Raw genomic sequence first — 19,026 nt, 5'->3', positions numbered from 1 at the left:
TAAACAGGCCCTGAAGGAAGCCCCCAGAGAACAGAGGTTGGTCTGCTTTACACCAATGTTAGTTGTCTCTACCACATCAGGTGCTAATTCAAACTATTTCAGTTTCCTAATTAAATACTATGATTACTATTTACTAAACACCACTTTTTATTACAAAGATATGAGCCCAGCACACAGTAACATATCCTTAAAAATAAAAATAAAGGTAGTAAAAAGAAATACCCTAGCAATGGGCAGTACATTTAACAGAAAAAATGCGTAAGTTACTTTAAAAAAAAAATATATATTCCATCAAAATTACCTCCTATGAAATTTCAGATTGAGGTTGAGAACGGACAGAGTATGCTCTGGGCCTCACTCAAAAATCCTGGGAGATGGCCATTTTGGAGAAAAAATTAGGAAGAAAAGAGACACTCCAGTAATAACTGATCATTTTCCAAATATTTATATTCCATCCTGTAAATACAGGTAAGGTTATGCAAAAGAGAAAATCATAAACTAATAAAACACTTCTCAGTTTGACTTTGCTGTTTTGTTTTCACTACTGGTATCTGTGAGCCACATTTGAAGTATCCCATGTTAATAAAAGCTCTTATACCAAAATGAAATCATCACTTTCAATTTTTAAATTTGAAAATATAAAACAACTTGTTCCAGACTAGGAGAGGGGATTCTCAAAATAGCTCATCTCCAGGCTTACACAGAAACTTCTGATTAAGAAGACTGCATAGTATTTGACACATAAAGGACTTCTTGATATGAGGAATATAGAATACTAGCTGCAGTCCATGTGTAAACATTGCTTTTGGCTGTTCAAAACCATCAATCTGAAGAGATAGAAGTTTGATGTTTCCTAAAGTAAATTCATATCCTTGAAATTTACTACAATAGATAAACCAAAGTTTACAGATCTGTTATTTATAATATTTTACGTAAGTACAGTAAAAATTTTACCCTAATAGGAACAGACCTGAAACTGTAGCAGTGACAAGTATTAACACAGTGTACATTACATGGTTTTATGCATTTAACAGTATTGTAAAATTAATATAAGCAACTAAAAAAATAAGGAAATTGCCAAAAAGATGCAGAGAGCCTCAAATAATGGAAAAATGTGAAAAAGAAGCATGTTACATCTCAGGCTGGTGAAAGTGATAGGAGAAGGGGTAAAAATAAATATAGTTGATGTTGTTACAGCATCAAGGCATTTAAGAACCTTTCCAGAGTGGGAGGGGTTGTTTGGTTTGGGTGCTTTTATTTCTCTTACAACTAACATGAATCCAGAAAAGTTTCCTCTTTATTCTTGTAACTAGGACATCAGGAAGAAAAGAGGAACACAACATTTGCATAATTATTGCAATATATACAAATAAGATATGGCTAAGCGAAAAAGTAAAGCTGTAGATAGTTTTATATCTGGACTTCAAATGAGCAATTGTTCATAATTATCACATAAATAACTTCCATAATTAAAGACAAGGTCTTTGAAAACCTCCCAAGAGCCAGAGTCAAGATTCTCATGACCATGTTTACCCTCACTGACACTGCTCAACTGCACACACCTTTACAGTAGTCTGCAGGATCCTCTTGCTCCTCATCATCAGACCCTAAAATCTCCTCCTCTGGCTCTGGCGGGGTGGGCTCTGGCAAGGGTGGAGGTGGGGGTGGGGGTGGAGGTGGAGGTGCAGAGGGAGCTTTCTGTTGAGGCTCTGGCCTGAAAATGAAAGAGAGAGTACATATTTAGTAAAGACAACCTTCACAGGGTTCAGAAGGAAGGAAAAATGCCTTAGGAAATTTCAACTAAGCATATCTCACGTATGTTTTCACTCTCATCTTTCCCAGCACCTGTGGGACCCTAGGGCAGCATGGACAGAGATGCTCCCAGTCATACCAAAAGCAGGCCTTGAGTGTATTTGGATTTACTTGCTCAAACAGTTTGCAAAAGATAAATAAAGTATATAATCAGATAGACAAGTTTTTAGAACTTTAGAAGGAATGTTAGAATTTAGAAGGAATTTGAAGACATTCAAAAGCTCCTGCCTGCTAGATGAAACAATCTTCTCAGACCCTGACCTGAACCACATGACTTAATTGACTTCTCCTGATCTCTAGCTCCTGACAAGGCTGTGGAAAGCTGTATCTGTAAGGCAAAGACTGAAGACAGCTATTACAAAGTAAAAGGAGAAAAAAAAAAAAAAAGTCACCCTGGAGTAGCCTACAATGCACTCACAGAATGTCCACGGCACCCTATAATATCACAGAATGTCCACAGCACCCTATAATATTCACCTATCAAAACCAAACAAAACACAACAAATGCACTGCCAACCTAGAGGTGTTTGCCTGACTGCCTTGCAATTTAGAAATAACAAAAAAAAAAACCCAAAACAACTTAATATGCTATTCTGAAAAAGGCTGTACTCACTAATCCTAAACACATACAAATTACATTTCAACATTCTGAGTATTTTCAATACACATAAAAAAGGAATTCCAGGGTTAAAGCATACCTGTTTGTCAAATAATTAAGAAAACCTTGTCCAAGAAGGTTGACTTTATTTTTTTGTATTAATACAAAATATACTATTTATTTTACACAATTAACAATATATATACTTGCCAAATAATATACTTGCAAAACACATTTGCAAAGTAACTTGTGCCATCAAAAGCCACTAAACTTTGCATTTATATCTACTTCAAATCTAAACCATCTGAAGAACACCACATTAACAGTATTTTGTCATTCATACAATTAAAAAAACAGAAATCTGTAATTTTCTAATTTTTCAGTTCCTAAAATTTAGACCCACATATTCCCTTGATTATGAGTAAAAACCGTATTTGTATTTATCCCATCCCTGTAGTCCTCCTCCTTAAAATTCCCCCCATTGCTTTTTCTTGCTACACACTGCAATTGTTCAAGACAGACAGAGCCTTTGGAGTTGAAGAGTACACAGTCGGTCAGAAATAAATTCCACTGGCAACATGCACCGCCTGCACAGCAGCTGCTATTGTGCCTTTGCTTTAAAGGACATCACTGGAAGCTGCATGCATACCAAATGCATCTGCCTGCAACCCCTTTCAGATAGTAACATTCTTCAATTTGTTCAGCAAATTAGGGGATTTTTTAAAAAAGAGTATTTAGAACTATTTTATTAGTACTTTAACTTATGATAAGAAATCTATTATGAAATAAATAGATTCATGTAACTTCTAACCACGCAAATCTTAGGACTGAATAGGAGAGGAGAGTTTGTAGGATATACAGTAAAAATGTTTTCAGATGCTTCTACTCAAAAAAATCATGGGGTTTGCCTTTATCTTTCCTCTTCTGTTCCCAACAGGTGTCTCTATGTCATACACTGTGAGGAACAGAAACCAGTACAGCAAATGGAAGGTACAGAACATTCTCTGACCAATAACCTTACCACACACTAGATTTATGGCTCTCCAATACCTTGGTTTCATCGTGTCAGCACACAGATGACCCCCAAGCATGGTCTGATGTTGGAAGAAACCATTTATCAAACAAATCATAGTATAAGGGTCTACATTACAAACCTTGAAACCATAGAATTGTAGAATTTTAAGGATTGGAAGGGACTTTTAAGATCATCTAGCTCCAACACCCCTGCCACAGGCAGGGACACCTCCCACTAGATCAGGTTGCTCAGAGCCCTGTCCAGCCTGGACTTGAAATCTTCCAGGGACGGGGATTCCACCACCTTCCTGGACAACCTGTTCCTCTCATCTGCTGGGCACAAGACCATTTTGGATACACAGCTCAATACCTATGACCACTTAAAAATTAACAATACTGATCATGAGCAAGAAACAAGCATAGTAGAATACCCCACACTTCATTTGAAAGCAGTGAGCCAGATAACACAGGCACATCCATCAGTGCTTAGACTCCTTTTTTTGATGGTACCTTCATGTCACTTTGTTCTGACCTCAAGTTTCCATGTTGTTATTTTGGTTACACACCATGGTACAAATATAGCAAAATTTAGGGTAGGTTAGGGGAATGCAGTAAATCCATTAAAGCTGTGACAATTTTGTCTATTAAGACAACTACCTGTTCTATTTCTTCACATGATGAAAATAATACTGCAAAGAGAACTGGAAGCATTTCTGGAATTCTGATCCACACATTTAGTTGCTCATTCTGAAATACACATCAAGGGAAACAGAAGTAATTCTGAGTCTTTCTCAAGGTACTATATTTGGTTTTGAAAAAGGTTGGTTTTTTTCCTGTCTCTAATCCTAGCTGTCTTCAGTATTCAGGAGTGTTTTCTTATTGTCCTTTGTGGACATGAGGCAGGAAGGAAAGATATCACTAGATATCACTTTATTTCCTTAGGGAGTTACTTATGATTTTATCTGCAAACAACAAAACAATAATTTAAACCGAGGAAGATCTTTATTTCTCCTTTTAGCTTTGCTTGCTTCTTTTGAAGCAATCAAATATTAGTACATACAGTAGAATAAAGGAAAGAAATGTTGCTGAGTTACATGAGCCTGACTGCTAGTTTTGCATTATTGTCTTATTCTAGTTTTGCATTATTGTCTTAATTTGCCTTTTTTTGCCCAACCCCTTCAGCTTAGGATTCTCAGCAAAAGATTCTTAGCATTGCTATTTGGTTTTGTTCACTTTTACATTTCTGGGTTATACATGAAGATGAAGTCTTTAACACTTGACTTGGCTGCTTAACTTCTGCCTACAATTTGAATAACTCATCCTGGCACCTCCAATGCTTGCTCTTCTGCCAATACACAATTTCACAGTGCTAGGCAGGACATCAGTCGATGAGAGAACTCCAGTTTTTCTGTTTCTTAGTAGCCCTTTTATTGAACTAGAAAGATAAGCTATGATGAATGCTTGGACAATAACTGTTTGTAATGAATATGTACTTTCAGCTTTATATATACTTTGTGATGAATACATACTTCAGCTTAGATTTCATTTTTCCAGTACAGAGGTTTGTTAAAATGTGAATTATTTTTTCTTTAAAGTGGACTTTAAAACATCTTTGGTATTAAGAATCTAGTCACTAGGAAAGCTGTGAGTAATAAGCATATATGCTAAATTTAATTTCCTTTTTAGAAATATGTCAAAAACTGTTATAACATAACAAGCTATTAAACAGATGCATTATTTCAAGTTATTACTTTTCCTTATTTCCTAAAATATTGTATGCAATGATATGCATTAGGTAACACACACATGCAGAGGCATATACTAAATCTGGCTTTCTTTTTTTTGAAGCTATCAGCTGGTCCTCTGTAATCTACCACTACTAGGCTATTCATCACCATCCAAGCATTCATTCATTCATGGCTTGGCTTTGCAAATGAAGAATTAAGGAGGGCTCTACCCATGCTTGCTGCATCAGAAGATGCCCATTGACTGTAGCTAGCCAACAGGGTGGGGGTGGAGATGAGCTTTGGTCAGGCCACTTTTTCTAGGCCCCTCTCTGTGTGGAGAAGGCAGTGCTCTCCTTGAAAAAGGCTGCTTGGTCCCTCAGGATGCTGCCAAACCAGACTGTCATCTCCTGGGTCAGTCTTGACCGATGTCCTGAGCTTCCTGCATGCAGGGTTGGGTCTGCAGCTTCCAGTGCCTTTCCCCTGCTGTTCCGTCCCTCCTGTTGCTGCAAGGGCTTTACAAATGTGGGTTTATCCCACATGTGGGTTTATTCCACAAATGTGGGTTTATCCCTCGAGCCTGCGCTGTGGCTTTTTCAGGTGAGGCGCAGCGTGCGTGGAACTGGCCCCACCCTTTACTCCTGAGGTTCATCTGCCAGGGCCCAGCAAGCTTGGTCAGTGACAGTGAAGTCCTCAGGATGTAGGTTTGATGTTTTTAAGAGTATCCTTCTCTTGGATGGATGGCCTTACAAGGCTGAACGAGCTCCATCTGCCCAGGTTTGGAGTTAGAGTTGTCCTTCTCCTAGGATGATTGCCTGAAGGCTACTGAGCTCATCCTGCCCATGGACACACTTTGTCTGACCCTTCAGTTGTCACCTGTCTGGCATGGGAGACCCTACTGGAGGCATCTGCCACCACCAGCAGAGCTCCCAATCTCACAAGGGCACACAAGCTCCTGCCCCACAACAAGGGGGTGCATAAACACTTACTTAATAGAAGAAGATGACACAAAATTTCTAGGCTAAGTATTCTGTTGGTAGGTATGCAGAGAACTGACCATCTCCACAGGCTACAATGACAAACCTTATAATGGTACCAAAAGAAGCATTACAAACAACTAACAGATACAGCAGGGTCCAAACAAGATATAATGATATCCTATTTTTAGCCTGCTCTTAGAGGGAATGCTTAGCTAAAGTCAACAGAAAATCTGAAACATTTCTCCTGTACAAAAAACTCAAAGCAAAATACACTAAAAAGCTGCCTGGAGTCTTACAGAAAATCAATAGCTCACTTCAAGAAATGTAAAATAACTGACACTTTAATTTTACTGTTCTCCATCATGGACATGTTGCTCCATGTTCCAACTGGGGAACAGCCAACAGTAAGAGCAAACCTGAAAATGCTGCAAAAATTACACCATGAGACATTCAGGAAGAACTGTTCAGTTTTTTTGTTGGTGATTTTGTGGAGTTGTTTGCTAAACTTCTGTTCTGGAAAAGGTAAAACAAGAGCAGCAAGGGTGATTTAAAAATGTGAAATGCCTTCCATATGGGAAGCATCTGAACATACCAGAATTCTTCAGCCAGGAAAACACAGTGGACATCTACAAAATCTTGAGAGGCACAGAGAAGCTAATAGGAAATCAGTGTTCAGTGCCTCTCCCCATGCAAACTGAGCCAAGTTGACAAAAAACTAAAGAAAAAAAAAATTACTCATTCAACATCATGTTAAAAAGTAACCTTTTTTCCTCACATATTCCGAATAAGAGAAGATAGCTCAGTTCAGATAGGGCTCAGAATAAGTCATGGAAAAAAAAAATCAACTGATAGCTAATATAAAACTGCTCTTGACTCATCAAGTCCATTAGCCTGGGACTGTTTGATTTGGGAAAGTATTCAGCACGCCAGGGCCCAACCCTGCACTCTTCCTCCAGCAACTGCTCCTGGCCAGAGGGAACATGGATGTGCATTGGATCTGACCTCATGAAAACTTCATCTTCAGACATTCCTTTCTTCTCCTCAAGAAATTAATGACTTCCATTACTAAAAATCTAAACAGGTCTCTTTATCTAAAACCCTCATAAGCAAAAATGTTTTTATTGCTATTATCCAGTAATGAAAACAATGCATTGCAGGCAAGACTGCTACACAAGATTACCTGAAGAAATCCTGACATAGTTCCATGGGGAACAGGCATGTAACAGGGGTCCTTCTCAATGAACACTGTACTGTAGGCATGGTAAACTACTGAATTTATTAGCTTAAAGACTCCTTTCAGGTAAACAGAACTTTACCCTGGCAGCAGCTTAAACCTGTACCTGATTCTCCTACTAGCATTTTCTCAGAAGGAAAACAGACTGAGTCAAATAAAAAACAAAAATTGGCAGGCAGGCAGAAATTTGTGGGGTTAAGCTAAGAACTACTTTGGTCTTGGGGAAAACAAAAATCTTCCTTTTTTGCTAACTGAAAATGTAATTAAAAGAAAGTTAAATGACTCCTTTGTATATTTAATAAAATAAATTTCTAAAGAAACTATATTCTAACAATGTTAGAAACCTCCTGACATGTCCAAAGGCTCTTAGGGGAATTTCAAAATTGAAGAGACCAAAAAGGAGGTAAGGGGAGGGAAAACATCAGAAGAAATGTGTTATAAACCTCCTTGAACCAAAATGTGAGCTTGAAGAAATCTAGGAGCAGGTGTAGGTCCATCTGGAAAGAACTCCAGCTATGCTTACCTCTAGCTCCAGAAGGCAAAATCTTTCACGCTTTTGGGCAAGGCTCTCAGGTGCTATAGAGCCTAAAGTCTGAAATCTCTACACACAAGTCTCTTCAGCTGCTATTAAATTGCTTAAGGACTCAGACATTTTGATCTCTTTCTCATCTGTTCAAATGGTTTCTGCTTTACTGGTTGAACTCTTGCCTGCTTCTTTTCCCAAATGCAGATTTAGCTTAATGAGACAGGTGTCTTCTAACAGTGAGCTCTTTGAATCAGTGGCAGTCTCAAATGAAAGCTTTCTAAATAAATCCATACACATACAACAAGCAGGAAAAAACCCAGGAAGATCAAAACAACCCCAAAATTCTTGCTCAAAGAACAAAACATTAGATATTTCAAGATTTTAAATTGGTTATAATTGTGAATAATTTTACATTTTAATAGTAATGCCAAATTATTTGTATTTGTGATTTAATAATTGTTTAATTATTTTTAATTATGCCAGAGGTCAACTTACAGTTTTCAGAAACAAAGTCAATAAATCCAGAAGGCAACAGAGCATAAGGAGACATTTTTTAACTAACTCCAAGAAATTGTTAATGTGAACTTTCAGAGACAGATTTACTTTACATGAAAAGCACTGTTTGCGTTCTCATACTAGTGCAAAACTACACTAAAATTTCTAATTCTAGAAAATCCATTAAAAAAAGAAAATTCTGGCAAATTGCAAGCATGAAACAGTTTCTACATCTTGTAATTATCAAACAAAATCATCATTTTTTCCGATACTGTTAACATTTCTTCAGAAGATACCATCAAACATCAATTGAAACACCTGTGGAAAACCCTTCTGGAATGGTGCAGGCTGAGAAACAGTAGTTTCTGTAACCTCAAACAGCAAACAGATATTTTTTTCATTCTCATCTTGCTTGCTAGCTTTTTGGAGGCAACCTTCAGCGTCAATGTACACTCAAAGCCAAAGTAAAATGCCAAGGAACTCTGCCTTTTTCCATTCAAAACAATGGGTACTATAAAGAAATAGAATTTCAAGTGGCTACTACTGCAGTCTTACCCCAGCCTAGCAGCAGTCCTGGGCCAAGAGAGACCCTTCTCCTTTTCTGTTCCTCATACAGAACTTCTCCTTTGCTGCAGTGCTGGATCTAGGAATTACACAGCCACAGTGGACCACGAATCCATGAACTGGGTCCACTCCACAGCCACATCCAAGACAAGGCAAGTGGGAAAAGCACGTTGCCAAGGGCAGAGCTGATGGAACCAGCAGCCTCTTACCATTACATCAAAACATGTGAAACAAAGCACTGAGCCCTGCCAGGTTTGTGCACATTGCAAGGGGTGGCTCTTTTCGGCCTTCTCTGACATGGAGTCACACCAAGTTCCCAGAAGTAATTGGTTTCAAGCTCTGAAAGCCAGCTCCAAATGAATTTTTGTTCTCAAACATGTGCAAATCTGTTAAACTGGTTCTTAAGACAGCAAACCAGAAACTATCTTTATCCAGGAAGCCTCAATATTAACTGGTCATGGCAAGGCATTAAGTTTTCCTCCTCAAATACTGTTTTTCTTTCAGAGTTCTACCTTGCACACCAGTCACCCATTAAGGACTTGCAGAGAAAACCAAGTCAACAGTTAAAAAAAAAAAATCAGATAAAGAAAATACCTAGATGTACACTAAGCAGCTTGCACTTCACCTACATTTTTAATCCCCAGTAAAGTGTTGTAAAAGCTAAGAAAGTTTGTTTTTTGTTTTTTTTTTTTTAAAGTACAAATTCTTAAAAGCCAAAGAGGAGAAGCACAGATGTTGTAATGCCATGGAATGTGTACTGAATGAGAGAACGGAGTTTTTTATACATGCATCCTAACATGTCAAAATGAAACCTCCACCTGAAGACACATAAAGAATAACATTTGAATGCTGTGATAAAAACCTACTTAAAAAACAAGTCAGTCTCATAAATCACATGTGAAGCCTTCCCTTCTCCACGCTGCACAGCTCCTTCCTCCATCTCCCTGCATAATGCACCTTCACTTCTGACCGACTGGGAGATCTGGTGGGAAACACTGGCAGAGGGTAACAAAGCACCCACTATTTGCTCTGACTATTTTTCCCCATACTATGGTTAAGTTGCGAGATTGATTATTATTAACAGAATAACTTATCAGTGTACAAAGGGAAATTACTTTTTTTGCTTTTTTTTTTTTTTTTTTAATGTGTTATGTTGTAGTACTCAATTTCTGACTTTCTCTCTGGCGTGCTCAGTGTTTCTACTCTTTTTGTTAATCAGATACAGCCAGAAAACATGCTGCTGTTGCTTCAGTATCTTACAGTTGCCATTAGCAACAAATTCACACGTTTTGAAAGGGAGGGAGAAGAAGCACCTTCTGCTCTCCAACAGCCTTATCTGTCCTTGGAAAACTTAGTGTATTTAACTTAATTTGGCACCAAAACCCTGTCAGTCAACGACTCATTGAAGTCAAAGATGGACTCAAATACGAATTCATAACTAGATTCCAAAACATGGACTTCGTTCATGGGTATAAGGCAACGACTTCCTTAGAATTAATATAAACTACAATATACGTATACTACAATGAAGCATTTATTTCATTTGTGTCAGACACCATACGAAGGCAAGTGTGATATTCTTAAGCAAAAGGGGCAGCAGTAAATCAGCAACTGACATTTTTCACACCCCTTTTTGCCTATTTAGCAGCCTAGTAGAAAAGATTTCATAGGAACAGTGAAACTGTAAACCTTCATTTAATATAAAATGCAGTTAGTAGCAGAGTATCTCTTGCTTCCCTCCCCTCCTCAAAACACCCTGGTAAAATGTAATCCTGACTTCACATAATCATCTCGGTGCAAAAAAGCATTTTCAATGCCATGCTAATTAATGCTTGGAAGACCCATTTATCCTGATGCACATGCATCATGCACTGGATTATGTCTGGGAATTCAATTCTATAAGCAATTAGAAAAGAGTAAGCAGACAAGCATTTTGGATGGGTCAAACACTGAGGAGCATAACTGGCAGGGGAAAAAAGCCTGAAGGAACAAGGTTACATCACTAAGTCAGCAATTGTAGGAACCCTGCATCTTCAGCTAATGCGAAGCATCACTGCAGTGATTAATTCTGAATGCCATAGTTGGAACTCTATTGATAACCAAACTTCACCTCCTTAGCCTTGCTTTCAAGAAGCCGGAATGAGTGCTTTACATGAACCTTTTATATTAAATATCTTAACTCCTTTTCACCCACACACTTTCTTTCAAAATGAAGCATTGATCTCAACCCTTTTAAAAACACACAACCCCGCTCCCAAACTTCCAAATGCCAGTAACAACTCAAAACCTCCAAATAACTTCACAAGAATTTTCACAGACTTCTTTACAGCTCCTAACAGCATTTTATGAAAGCACCTATGCTTGCTCTGCAGGACCAGTAAATAATTTAAAACAAGCTAAACAAAGCAGCTTAAACCTTTTTAGTTTAAATATTAGATGTAAGTTGCAAATACACCTATCATTCAAAAATATTTTGCCAGTGTTCAAAAATTACCTAAATTCTTTCATTTGGGATATATATGGCCATAAGAACAATATATGAAACATGTGCTCTGAGTTTCTCTCTATATATACTGCTTGTTCACATTAATTTAATCACCCATTTTCATAATTGAAATACATTAAAAAAGGATATTGAAGTCCAGTACCAGTCAAAAGTGAGAACATGGCAGAATTGCAGAAAGGTATTTTTCACAAAAACTCTTTCTCACCCAAATACAGGTTAGTAGTGAGCAGTGGGTTTTAAACATGCCAAATTTTAAAATACGGCCTCAAATATTTTGAGGTCTCCACCTATACCTGGAGGCACACAACATTTTAACATCCACTCTTCTATATCTAGTATTATCATAAGAAAGAGTATAATTTTGAAGCCTGGACACTAACCATGGCTAAGACAGGACCAAGAAATGAGCTGCCACTAAACACAAACATGGCATGTGCTCTGCTTGTCTGCTTGGATCTGCACACTGACTTTGCTGAGCTTTCCTGCACCTGGGAGACAGTTTTTGGAGTAGAAGTATCATAGAGATATATGAAACCAAAAGGAATAAAGAACATGGTTGCTTTTTAGCTCTGAATTGCAGTCCAGAAGAGAATGGCTTTTTTTTCATCTCTAGTGTGAGGACTTTCACACTGTAACAAGACTGACTCAATGAGGCCTTCTACATCTTCTCAGATAACACACCATGGAGTTCATGACCCTTTATTTGATATTTTTGCTTTTATAAAGACTGCAGCACTTACTATTGTTGAGACGTAGGGAAACACTTCTTATGTGGATAATTGTTTAATCAACTAATCCAGAAGAGAACAGTAACTTCTCAAGAAAAAAGGGATCTTTTTTTTCTAAGTGTCTACATCTCAGGAAAGTTTTTCACTTTATTCTGCATATTTTTAATGCAAAATTTACAGCTGATCTCTCCCCAGCCAACTCATAGAACATGGCATCTCTTATCTATTATATGCAAATTTCACAACACATGTTTCCAAAAGCTGCTGCATACAATATCCTCTCCTTTCACATGTTCTCTCAGTGCAGAGACCATTATTCCTTGGTCAGTAAAATTCTTCCATGTGCCATGCTGCCTATTCAACATTCCCAGGGAAATGCTTTTCAACCCCTTATTCCCATCAGTCATGTTTTGTTGCTTAGAGAGCCCATTTTGGAGCTTTCCATGTTTTTTTGAAGCTTCCAAGTGAAGGTCTTTTCATCTGAATGGATCTTCAACAAGCGGCAGCCATTTCAGGAGAGTTAGGAAGTCACTTCAGTATTTTTGAGCCCTTTCCAGCTGGTTCAGCTAGCTTGCATGATGCAGTTCTGGATACCAAATACTGTGACAATTCCTAATGAGGTTTTCAAAATTTCTTTTGTGTCAGCAGTCTGAGAAAAAAGGTTATCACACCATCTGATTTATCCCAGCCTTGGAGTGCTTTAACTCACAGCATGGATGCTGGATGACTCACTGCTATAAACCTATTTCTAACAACAAAAGAGTCTCATCTGTGGTGGAAAAGCACTCAAGGAATCCCAGCTGTCATGGCATCGCAAATGAACATTTGCCCTTTCAGAGCAGCTACAACTGTATCTGCCTCCTAGACCAAGTGCTTTCTATATCCTATGCCATGATACAAGAGAGCTGTGACTGAAGGTTCTCTCATCAGGTAAGCAAACTGTACGCCTTAGGAAACGAAGCTCATCTTGTGAAGGTAAATTTTGAACCCACTTTACAACAGAAAGTGGACATCAGTTACTACCACCTAGAGGCTACCATCTCCAGCTGCCATTTTTTCCATGAGTAACCACATCTCAGGGTTTCTCAGGAAAGGACAAAGAACATGATCACTAGATGAAGCCTGAAAAACTGAAGAACTTTCTGATTCCAGGTTTCGAAAGTCAAATGTCCAGGATAACTGGCATGGCACAGAAGAGGTAAGAAACACTCTGGTGCTGAGTGCTAATGACAGTAAAAGAGTGTGACACTGTGACTTCAAATCCATGACATACTACAATCAGAAACTGAGGTTTCTGAGGAATGTTTCAAGTTTACTGCTGCTGAAAATGGAAAAATAAAGGTGTTATGGCAATAGTAAAGCTTTGATCTGACTGATGCTAAAACCAACAGACACTGCATAAGTTTGCAATGTACTGGTCTGTGCCAAAGCCAGATGAAGTCTACTCTGGCATTGTCTCAGCTACCTGACAAGTCCCAGAGAAGTATTCAAGAAGCTATGTAGGCTATCAGCAATACCTCATAGAAAAGAGCTGAAGGAAACTCAGAGCTCAATGACTGGGTTTCAAGAGATGAAGCTGAGAAGAACTGAAAGTGTACCAGGCTCACCTCACCTTATGTACAGTTACTACTGAGGCATAGTTGTTTTTCTGCTGAACGAAGATGTGTACATGCAGTCAGTGCCACATAATTTAGAGCTTTGATTTGCTAAACCTCTGAAAAGATGGTAGTTGAAACACATGCTGATTGCAGGATGGGGTGGAGATATTCCACAATAAAGTGAGACATCTTTAAATCATGAGCATGACAAGGCACCCACGTCTCTGACAGCTGTAAAATGCCTTCAAGCTTAATCCTGATTGATAGTGCAGGTGCCAGACACAAGGAAGAGGCTAATATTCCACTCCGAACATTTTATCTACTTGGATTTCTACAACAGTCCCCGTTAGGATAAATCTGTTCCCTTTAGACATTTGATTAATTCCTGCCAGACAACACCAGATACACATTAACTGTATAGTGATAGGACTGAGAAAGAAAGATGATGAATCACTGAGATTAACAGAGCCCTTCACACTTCTGAAGAATATTGCTTCCAGTGAGGTTCATCTTCTCAGAAGGTTTTGACTTACCAGAACATCCCACTTCACTGGGGTAGAGCAAGTACTTTGCAGTGTAGGAGGCATAGAGAAACCCAGAGATGCACAAAGCTTCACCTTGGTGCCATCAAAGACAAAGGAGAAACTGCAGGTTTTAGCAATTAATTTCCTTAATGACTCCTGGTACCTAAAAGTAAAGGTAGCATTTCTAGAAAGCTCCCTCATAACCTTTAAATCATGCCTTCCTCACCCCTAATTTTTTCATTAATAACAATGGAGACTATCTACCTGAAGATCTCATCAGTATAGATTTAATTCTCCAGAAATATAACTTCTAGGAAAGTCAAAGAAAAAGTCTTTTTTTGTTTATCTGAAACATAACCTTCGCTTTCTTCATCTCACCACACATCACCTGATAACCTATCCCTATCAGCAACCTTCACAAGTACATGGAAGATATTCTGTAAAATAATTTCCACAATTACTCCAATTATTTCTGAATTCCCTTTACATAGCTGTCCATCACCTACAACCATTTCTTGAACAAGTAATGATGACACCTAATACTCAAATGACAAGCAAAAATATACAGGGTGGAGCAATTGTGGAGAAATACTGGACAGCAAATAAATATTTGATTTGAGAAATACTTCAGCAAATAAAGGGTATGAGGGGGCTGTCTTCCTCACCATTCTCAGTAACAGAGGAGGGGAAGTAAAAAACAGAGTCACTCTCAGAGCTCTTCCTACCCCTATGGTTACACAAAAAGTGGAAAAAAGTACCAGTGAAAGGTGACAGGGGGTTTAAAGAAAAAACAAGCAAGAACTGTCTTCTGAAAACTCAGAGAAAATAGAGAAAACCAGAGGGACAGAATTACCAGGGGAAAAAAAATTCTGTTGAAAGTCCTCAAAGACCCTAATGAAAACTATTTTAAAAGAGTTCAGAAGGTGAAAACTCGACTGAAAAGACTAAGAGACTAAGCCAAAACTCAGTCTATTTTGTCCCTGTTTTGTCCCAGTACAAAACTTCCTTTGTCCTCAGTACAGAAGACTCCTTGCTATTTCTGTGCAAATATAGCAGTAATAATTGTGTATATATTTAACAGTGCTGTACTGTAATGTTGGATAAAAATAAAAATTTAATTTTCTATTGCAAACAAGCAAAAGGTTTCAACTTCCATTGTAATACAGATTTACTGTTTAAAAAAATTTATAAAAATTGTTGGTTTTATGCCTCGAAATACATTTCCTATCTAAAAATATGTCTGCACCTCTTCCCTTGCACAAAAATACCAACCACAGCACAGCATCAGCCTTTCTCCCAGTGCCACCACGTTTCCATGGAAACTGGCCCTGATTTCTAGCCAATATAGGTTCAATTTAAGCAGGAAGAGAGCTTAAGTAATATTTATATAATAAGCAACAGAGAACATATATACAATCTTTATGAATTCATTGGAGTCCTGCAGACTGTCTGAAGAATTTACAGACTGTTTTTATCAGACATTCAAAGTATATTTGTATTACTAGTCTAAAAATCACTGCATAGAAAATAGGTCTAAGATTCAGCAATGTGATATTCTTTTCTTCTGTTTTCTACCAAAAATACAGACAAGTTCCATGCTTCATAAGTAAACAAAATTACATATTCTTGAATTGTATTACCAAAAAATGGAATTTAATTTGTTCCCTTAAGAGGAAGCAGTATTTGCATTTACGAGACAACCCTTCCCCTTACTCTCAAAAAAGCCATAATAGAAGACTATATAGGCTTTCCTGTAATAGGTTTCTAAAGCAAAAGACCAACCTAACCTTCAGTATTCCCCTTCTTTCAACAGGGGTGGCATGTCTGACTTCTCTTCCTCCCTGCCCCAATTCTGGCAGGGTTTGTTCTGTGTTTTGTTTTTTGTTTTTCCTGAATACAAGCTGTGTATGCCCACACAGCCTTCACTGAATCACAGAAGGGCTGACCTCTGGAGGTCATCTGGTCCAACCCTCTGTTGGCCACCTCCTGTAAGGCCACCCAGAGCCCAGGACCATGTCCAGATAGGGTTTTTTTTGAGTATCTATTAAGGGTGGAGACTCCACCACCTCTCTGGACAAACAACTTGTGCTACTGCTCAGCTTTCAACACCAGGCTTGAGATCAGAAGACACATTAAAATTTCTAAAGGGCAAATAATCCACTAATTATTGCAAAAAAATATTTTCAATACCAAAATGACTTTATTAGACAGCTTACTCTAAAATGACAGAATGGAGAATTCCACTCGTCTGTTTAACAGGGTGGTAAATGGTATGGAGACTCTTCAACATAGAAGAGAAAAATTAAGTCTAATTTCCCTCACCTCTGTTAGATTTCCTCCGAACACTTTGTCAAAGTAACATGTTTTTAAAAGAACTGTTGGTCTTAAAATATTTTCTTTTGTCAGGAAGAATTCCTCAGTCTTCACACTTTTCACATGTAGACAGCCTGGGCAAGATTCTCAAAGCCAGGTTCAACCCCCTGATATGTAAAATCTGGTCACAAGTGATATTCCCCAGGGCTCAGTGTTGGGGTCAGTTCTCTTTAGTATCTTTTATCAATTATCTGGGTAAGTGCATTGGGATCAAGTGCACCCTCATGAAGTCTGCAGATGACACCAGGTTAGGCAGGACTGTTGATCTGCTTGAGGGTAAGAAAGCTCTGCAGAGGGATGTGGACAGGCTGGACTGATGGGTAGAAGCCAATTGCATGGGGTACAGCAGAGCAACAAAGCTGGTGGGGGGTCTAGGGCACAAGTCTGATGTGGAGTGGCTGAGGGAACTGGAGCTGTTCAGCACTGAGTCAAGGAGGCTGAGGGGAGACCTCACCCCTCTCCAAAAGAGCCTGAAAGGAGGCTGCAGAGAGGTGGGGGTGAGCCTCTTCTCCCAAGTAACAAGTGATAGAACAAGAAGAAATGGCTTTAAGCTATACCAGGGAAGGCTTAGATTGGATATTAGGAAAAATTTCTTCACTGAAAGGATTGTAAGGCACTGGAACAGGCTGCCCAGGGAAGTGAAGGAATCGCCACCCCTGCTGGTATTGAAGAGACATGTAGGCATGATACTTATGGACATGATTTAATGGTGGGCTTGGCAGTGCCAAGTTAATGGTTGTATCTGATGATCTCAGAGGTTTTTTCCAATCAAAATGATTTTATGATCTGACACATAATATTTATTGCAGGAACCTGTAGGTCTTTCCTATGCTGTAAGCCAATACCCAAAATCTATTACTAGAGTCAGGTCACCTATATATAAGCCTTTCTTCAAAATAAAATGTTTTAAGTCACAAACATTAACTAGAACAAATTCGCTTTCTTGAGGTGGAAACCCTGTGGAGAATGAGCAGACCTAAGACCTTGAGTACAATGATACTAGAAAGGCTCTTCTAGGACAGATCAAAGACCCACACAGACCAGTATGCTATATTCAGAAAAAAAGCAAAATGCACACAACAAACTTGCAAATATCCAAGGAAAAGTGTAAGACCAAGGTAAGTACACAAGGCTCCTCCTCCCCCCAAGCTGCTGCCTGGTCTCCAACAAATGGCACGTCAGAGGCTACTAGATGGGTTTCCTGTGTATTTATTAGCTGATACTTCTTTTCCACAGATCTTTCCAGTTCCCCCATGAAGATATAGAAAATTCTAAAAAACATATATTACAGTATGAAATTCCTGAGAATACTGACACCTTTTCCAAACTAGCATCATCTTGTGTTTGTTCTGCATCTGCCATCTCTTAGCTTCAACCAGCATCCTTTGATTCTTGTACCAAAAGCTTCTGCAAATTGTCATAGTGCAGTTACCCTCTTGCTAGCACACCATTTAATAGACAACTACTGTATCCCCTTCTGCCATCTACTTTTCAACCTTGGAGAGTCCTACTCAATTTTGTCTCCCCTCAAAGGGCAGATGCTCCATAATTCAAGATCCTCCCCTTCACTCTCCTCCCAGTCCTGTCACACTGCACCCTCTGTATGCCAAATTGCATAGGTGATGCATAATGGGCTTATATTTTAATGTTATTTTCTTCCTGTACTGTCTTCTTCTTTTCTCCTAATCATGTATTCGCTTTTTCTAATCATAAAGCTGATGTTTGCATGAAACACCTATTTCCCTAAATAATTATCACCTCAGAACCCATTGTTTTGTTTTGTATGAAAAGTTTTTATTTTTTTATGTGTATCACTTTAGCTAGGCTCACTGTAGTTTGACCAAGAACCAAGATAAAAAGGGAAAAAAAAGAAATGCATAGACTTCCATGGTTGTTGTAACTAAAATAAACTTCTCTGTACTGTCTGGAAAACAAAGAACTAATTCTGATTGCAGGCTTTTTCTTGTTTTTAACATCCTAGCTCTGTGACTAGCTCATATAACTGCAACTCCCCAGAACTACCTAATTATTTTCTAATGAGAGCATGATTATGGTATGAGTAATCTACTCCTATTCAAAGATGTAATAAATCAGTAGCTCTAAAAGGAAATGACATTTCCTTCTAAAATATCACTTTACATAAAAATAATTATGTATCTCATGAAATTTAAATAAATGAGATTTTTAAATTCTAAAGATACCTGAGATTAAAAATATTTACCGGTCATATACAAAAGACTCTTCCTCTGCTTTAGTTAACATCAGGCAGCCCTATAAAACATATCCTTTGCAAAATAAGGCAGAGAGGACATGTTTTTTAAGGTAATTTTATGTTTGGCTCCAAGATATT

The 19,026-nt window shown here is 38.3% G+C and overlaps 1 protein-coding gene across 7 annotated transcripts in view; it reads right to left on the bottom strand.

The window, feature by feature from the left end:
- SRPK2 (SRSF protein kinase 2) overlaps positions 1-19,026 on the bottom strand; it is a 140,113-nt gene that overhangs the window by 43,636 nt on the left and 77,451 nt on the right. For all 7 annotated transcript variants that reach the window (XM_071733991.1, XM_071733985.1, XM_071733992.1 and 4 more), the window contains one exon: positions 1,563-1,714. In XM_071733991.1, coding sequence (XP_071590092.1) covers positions 1,563-1,714 — 152 coding nt within the window. The remainder of the gene's footprint in view (positions 1-1,562; positions 1,715-19,026) is intronic.

The sequence above is a fragment of the Heliangelus exortis genome, chromosome 1, assembly GCF_036169615.1.
Source record: "Heliangelus exortis chromosome 1, bHelExo1.hap1, whole genome shotgun sequence".
NCBI lineage: Eukaryota > Metazoa > Chordata > Aves > Apodiformes > Trochilidae > Heliangelus > Heliangelus exortis.
Note: the sequence above shows the minus strand (reverse complement) of the source record. Positions and strands in the feature narration are given on the sequence as shown.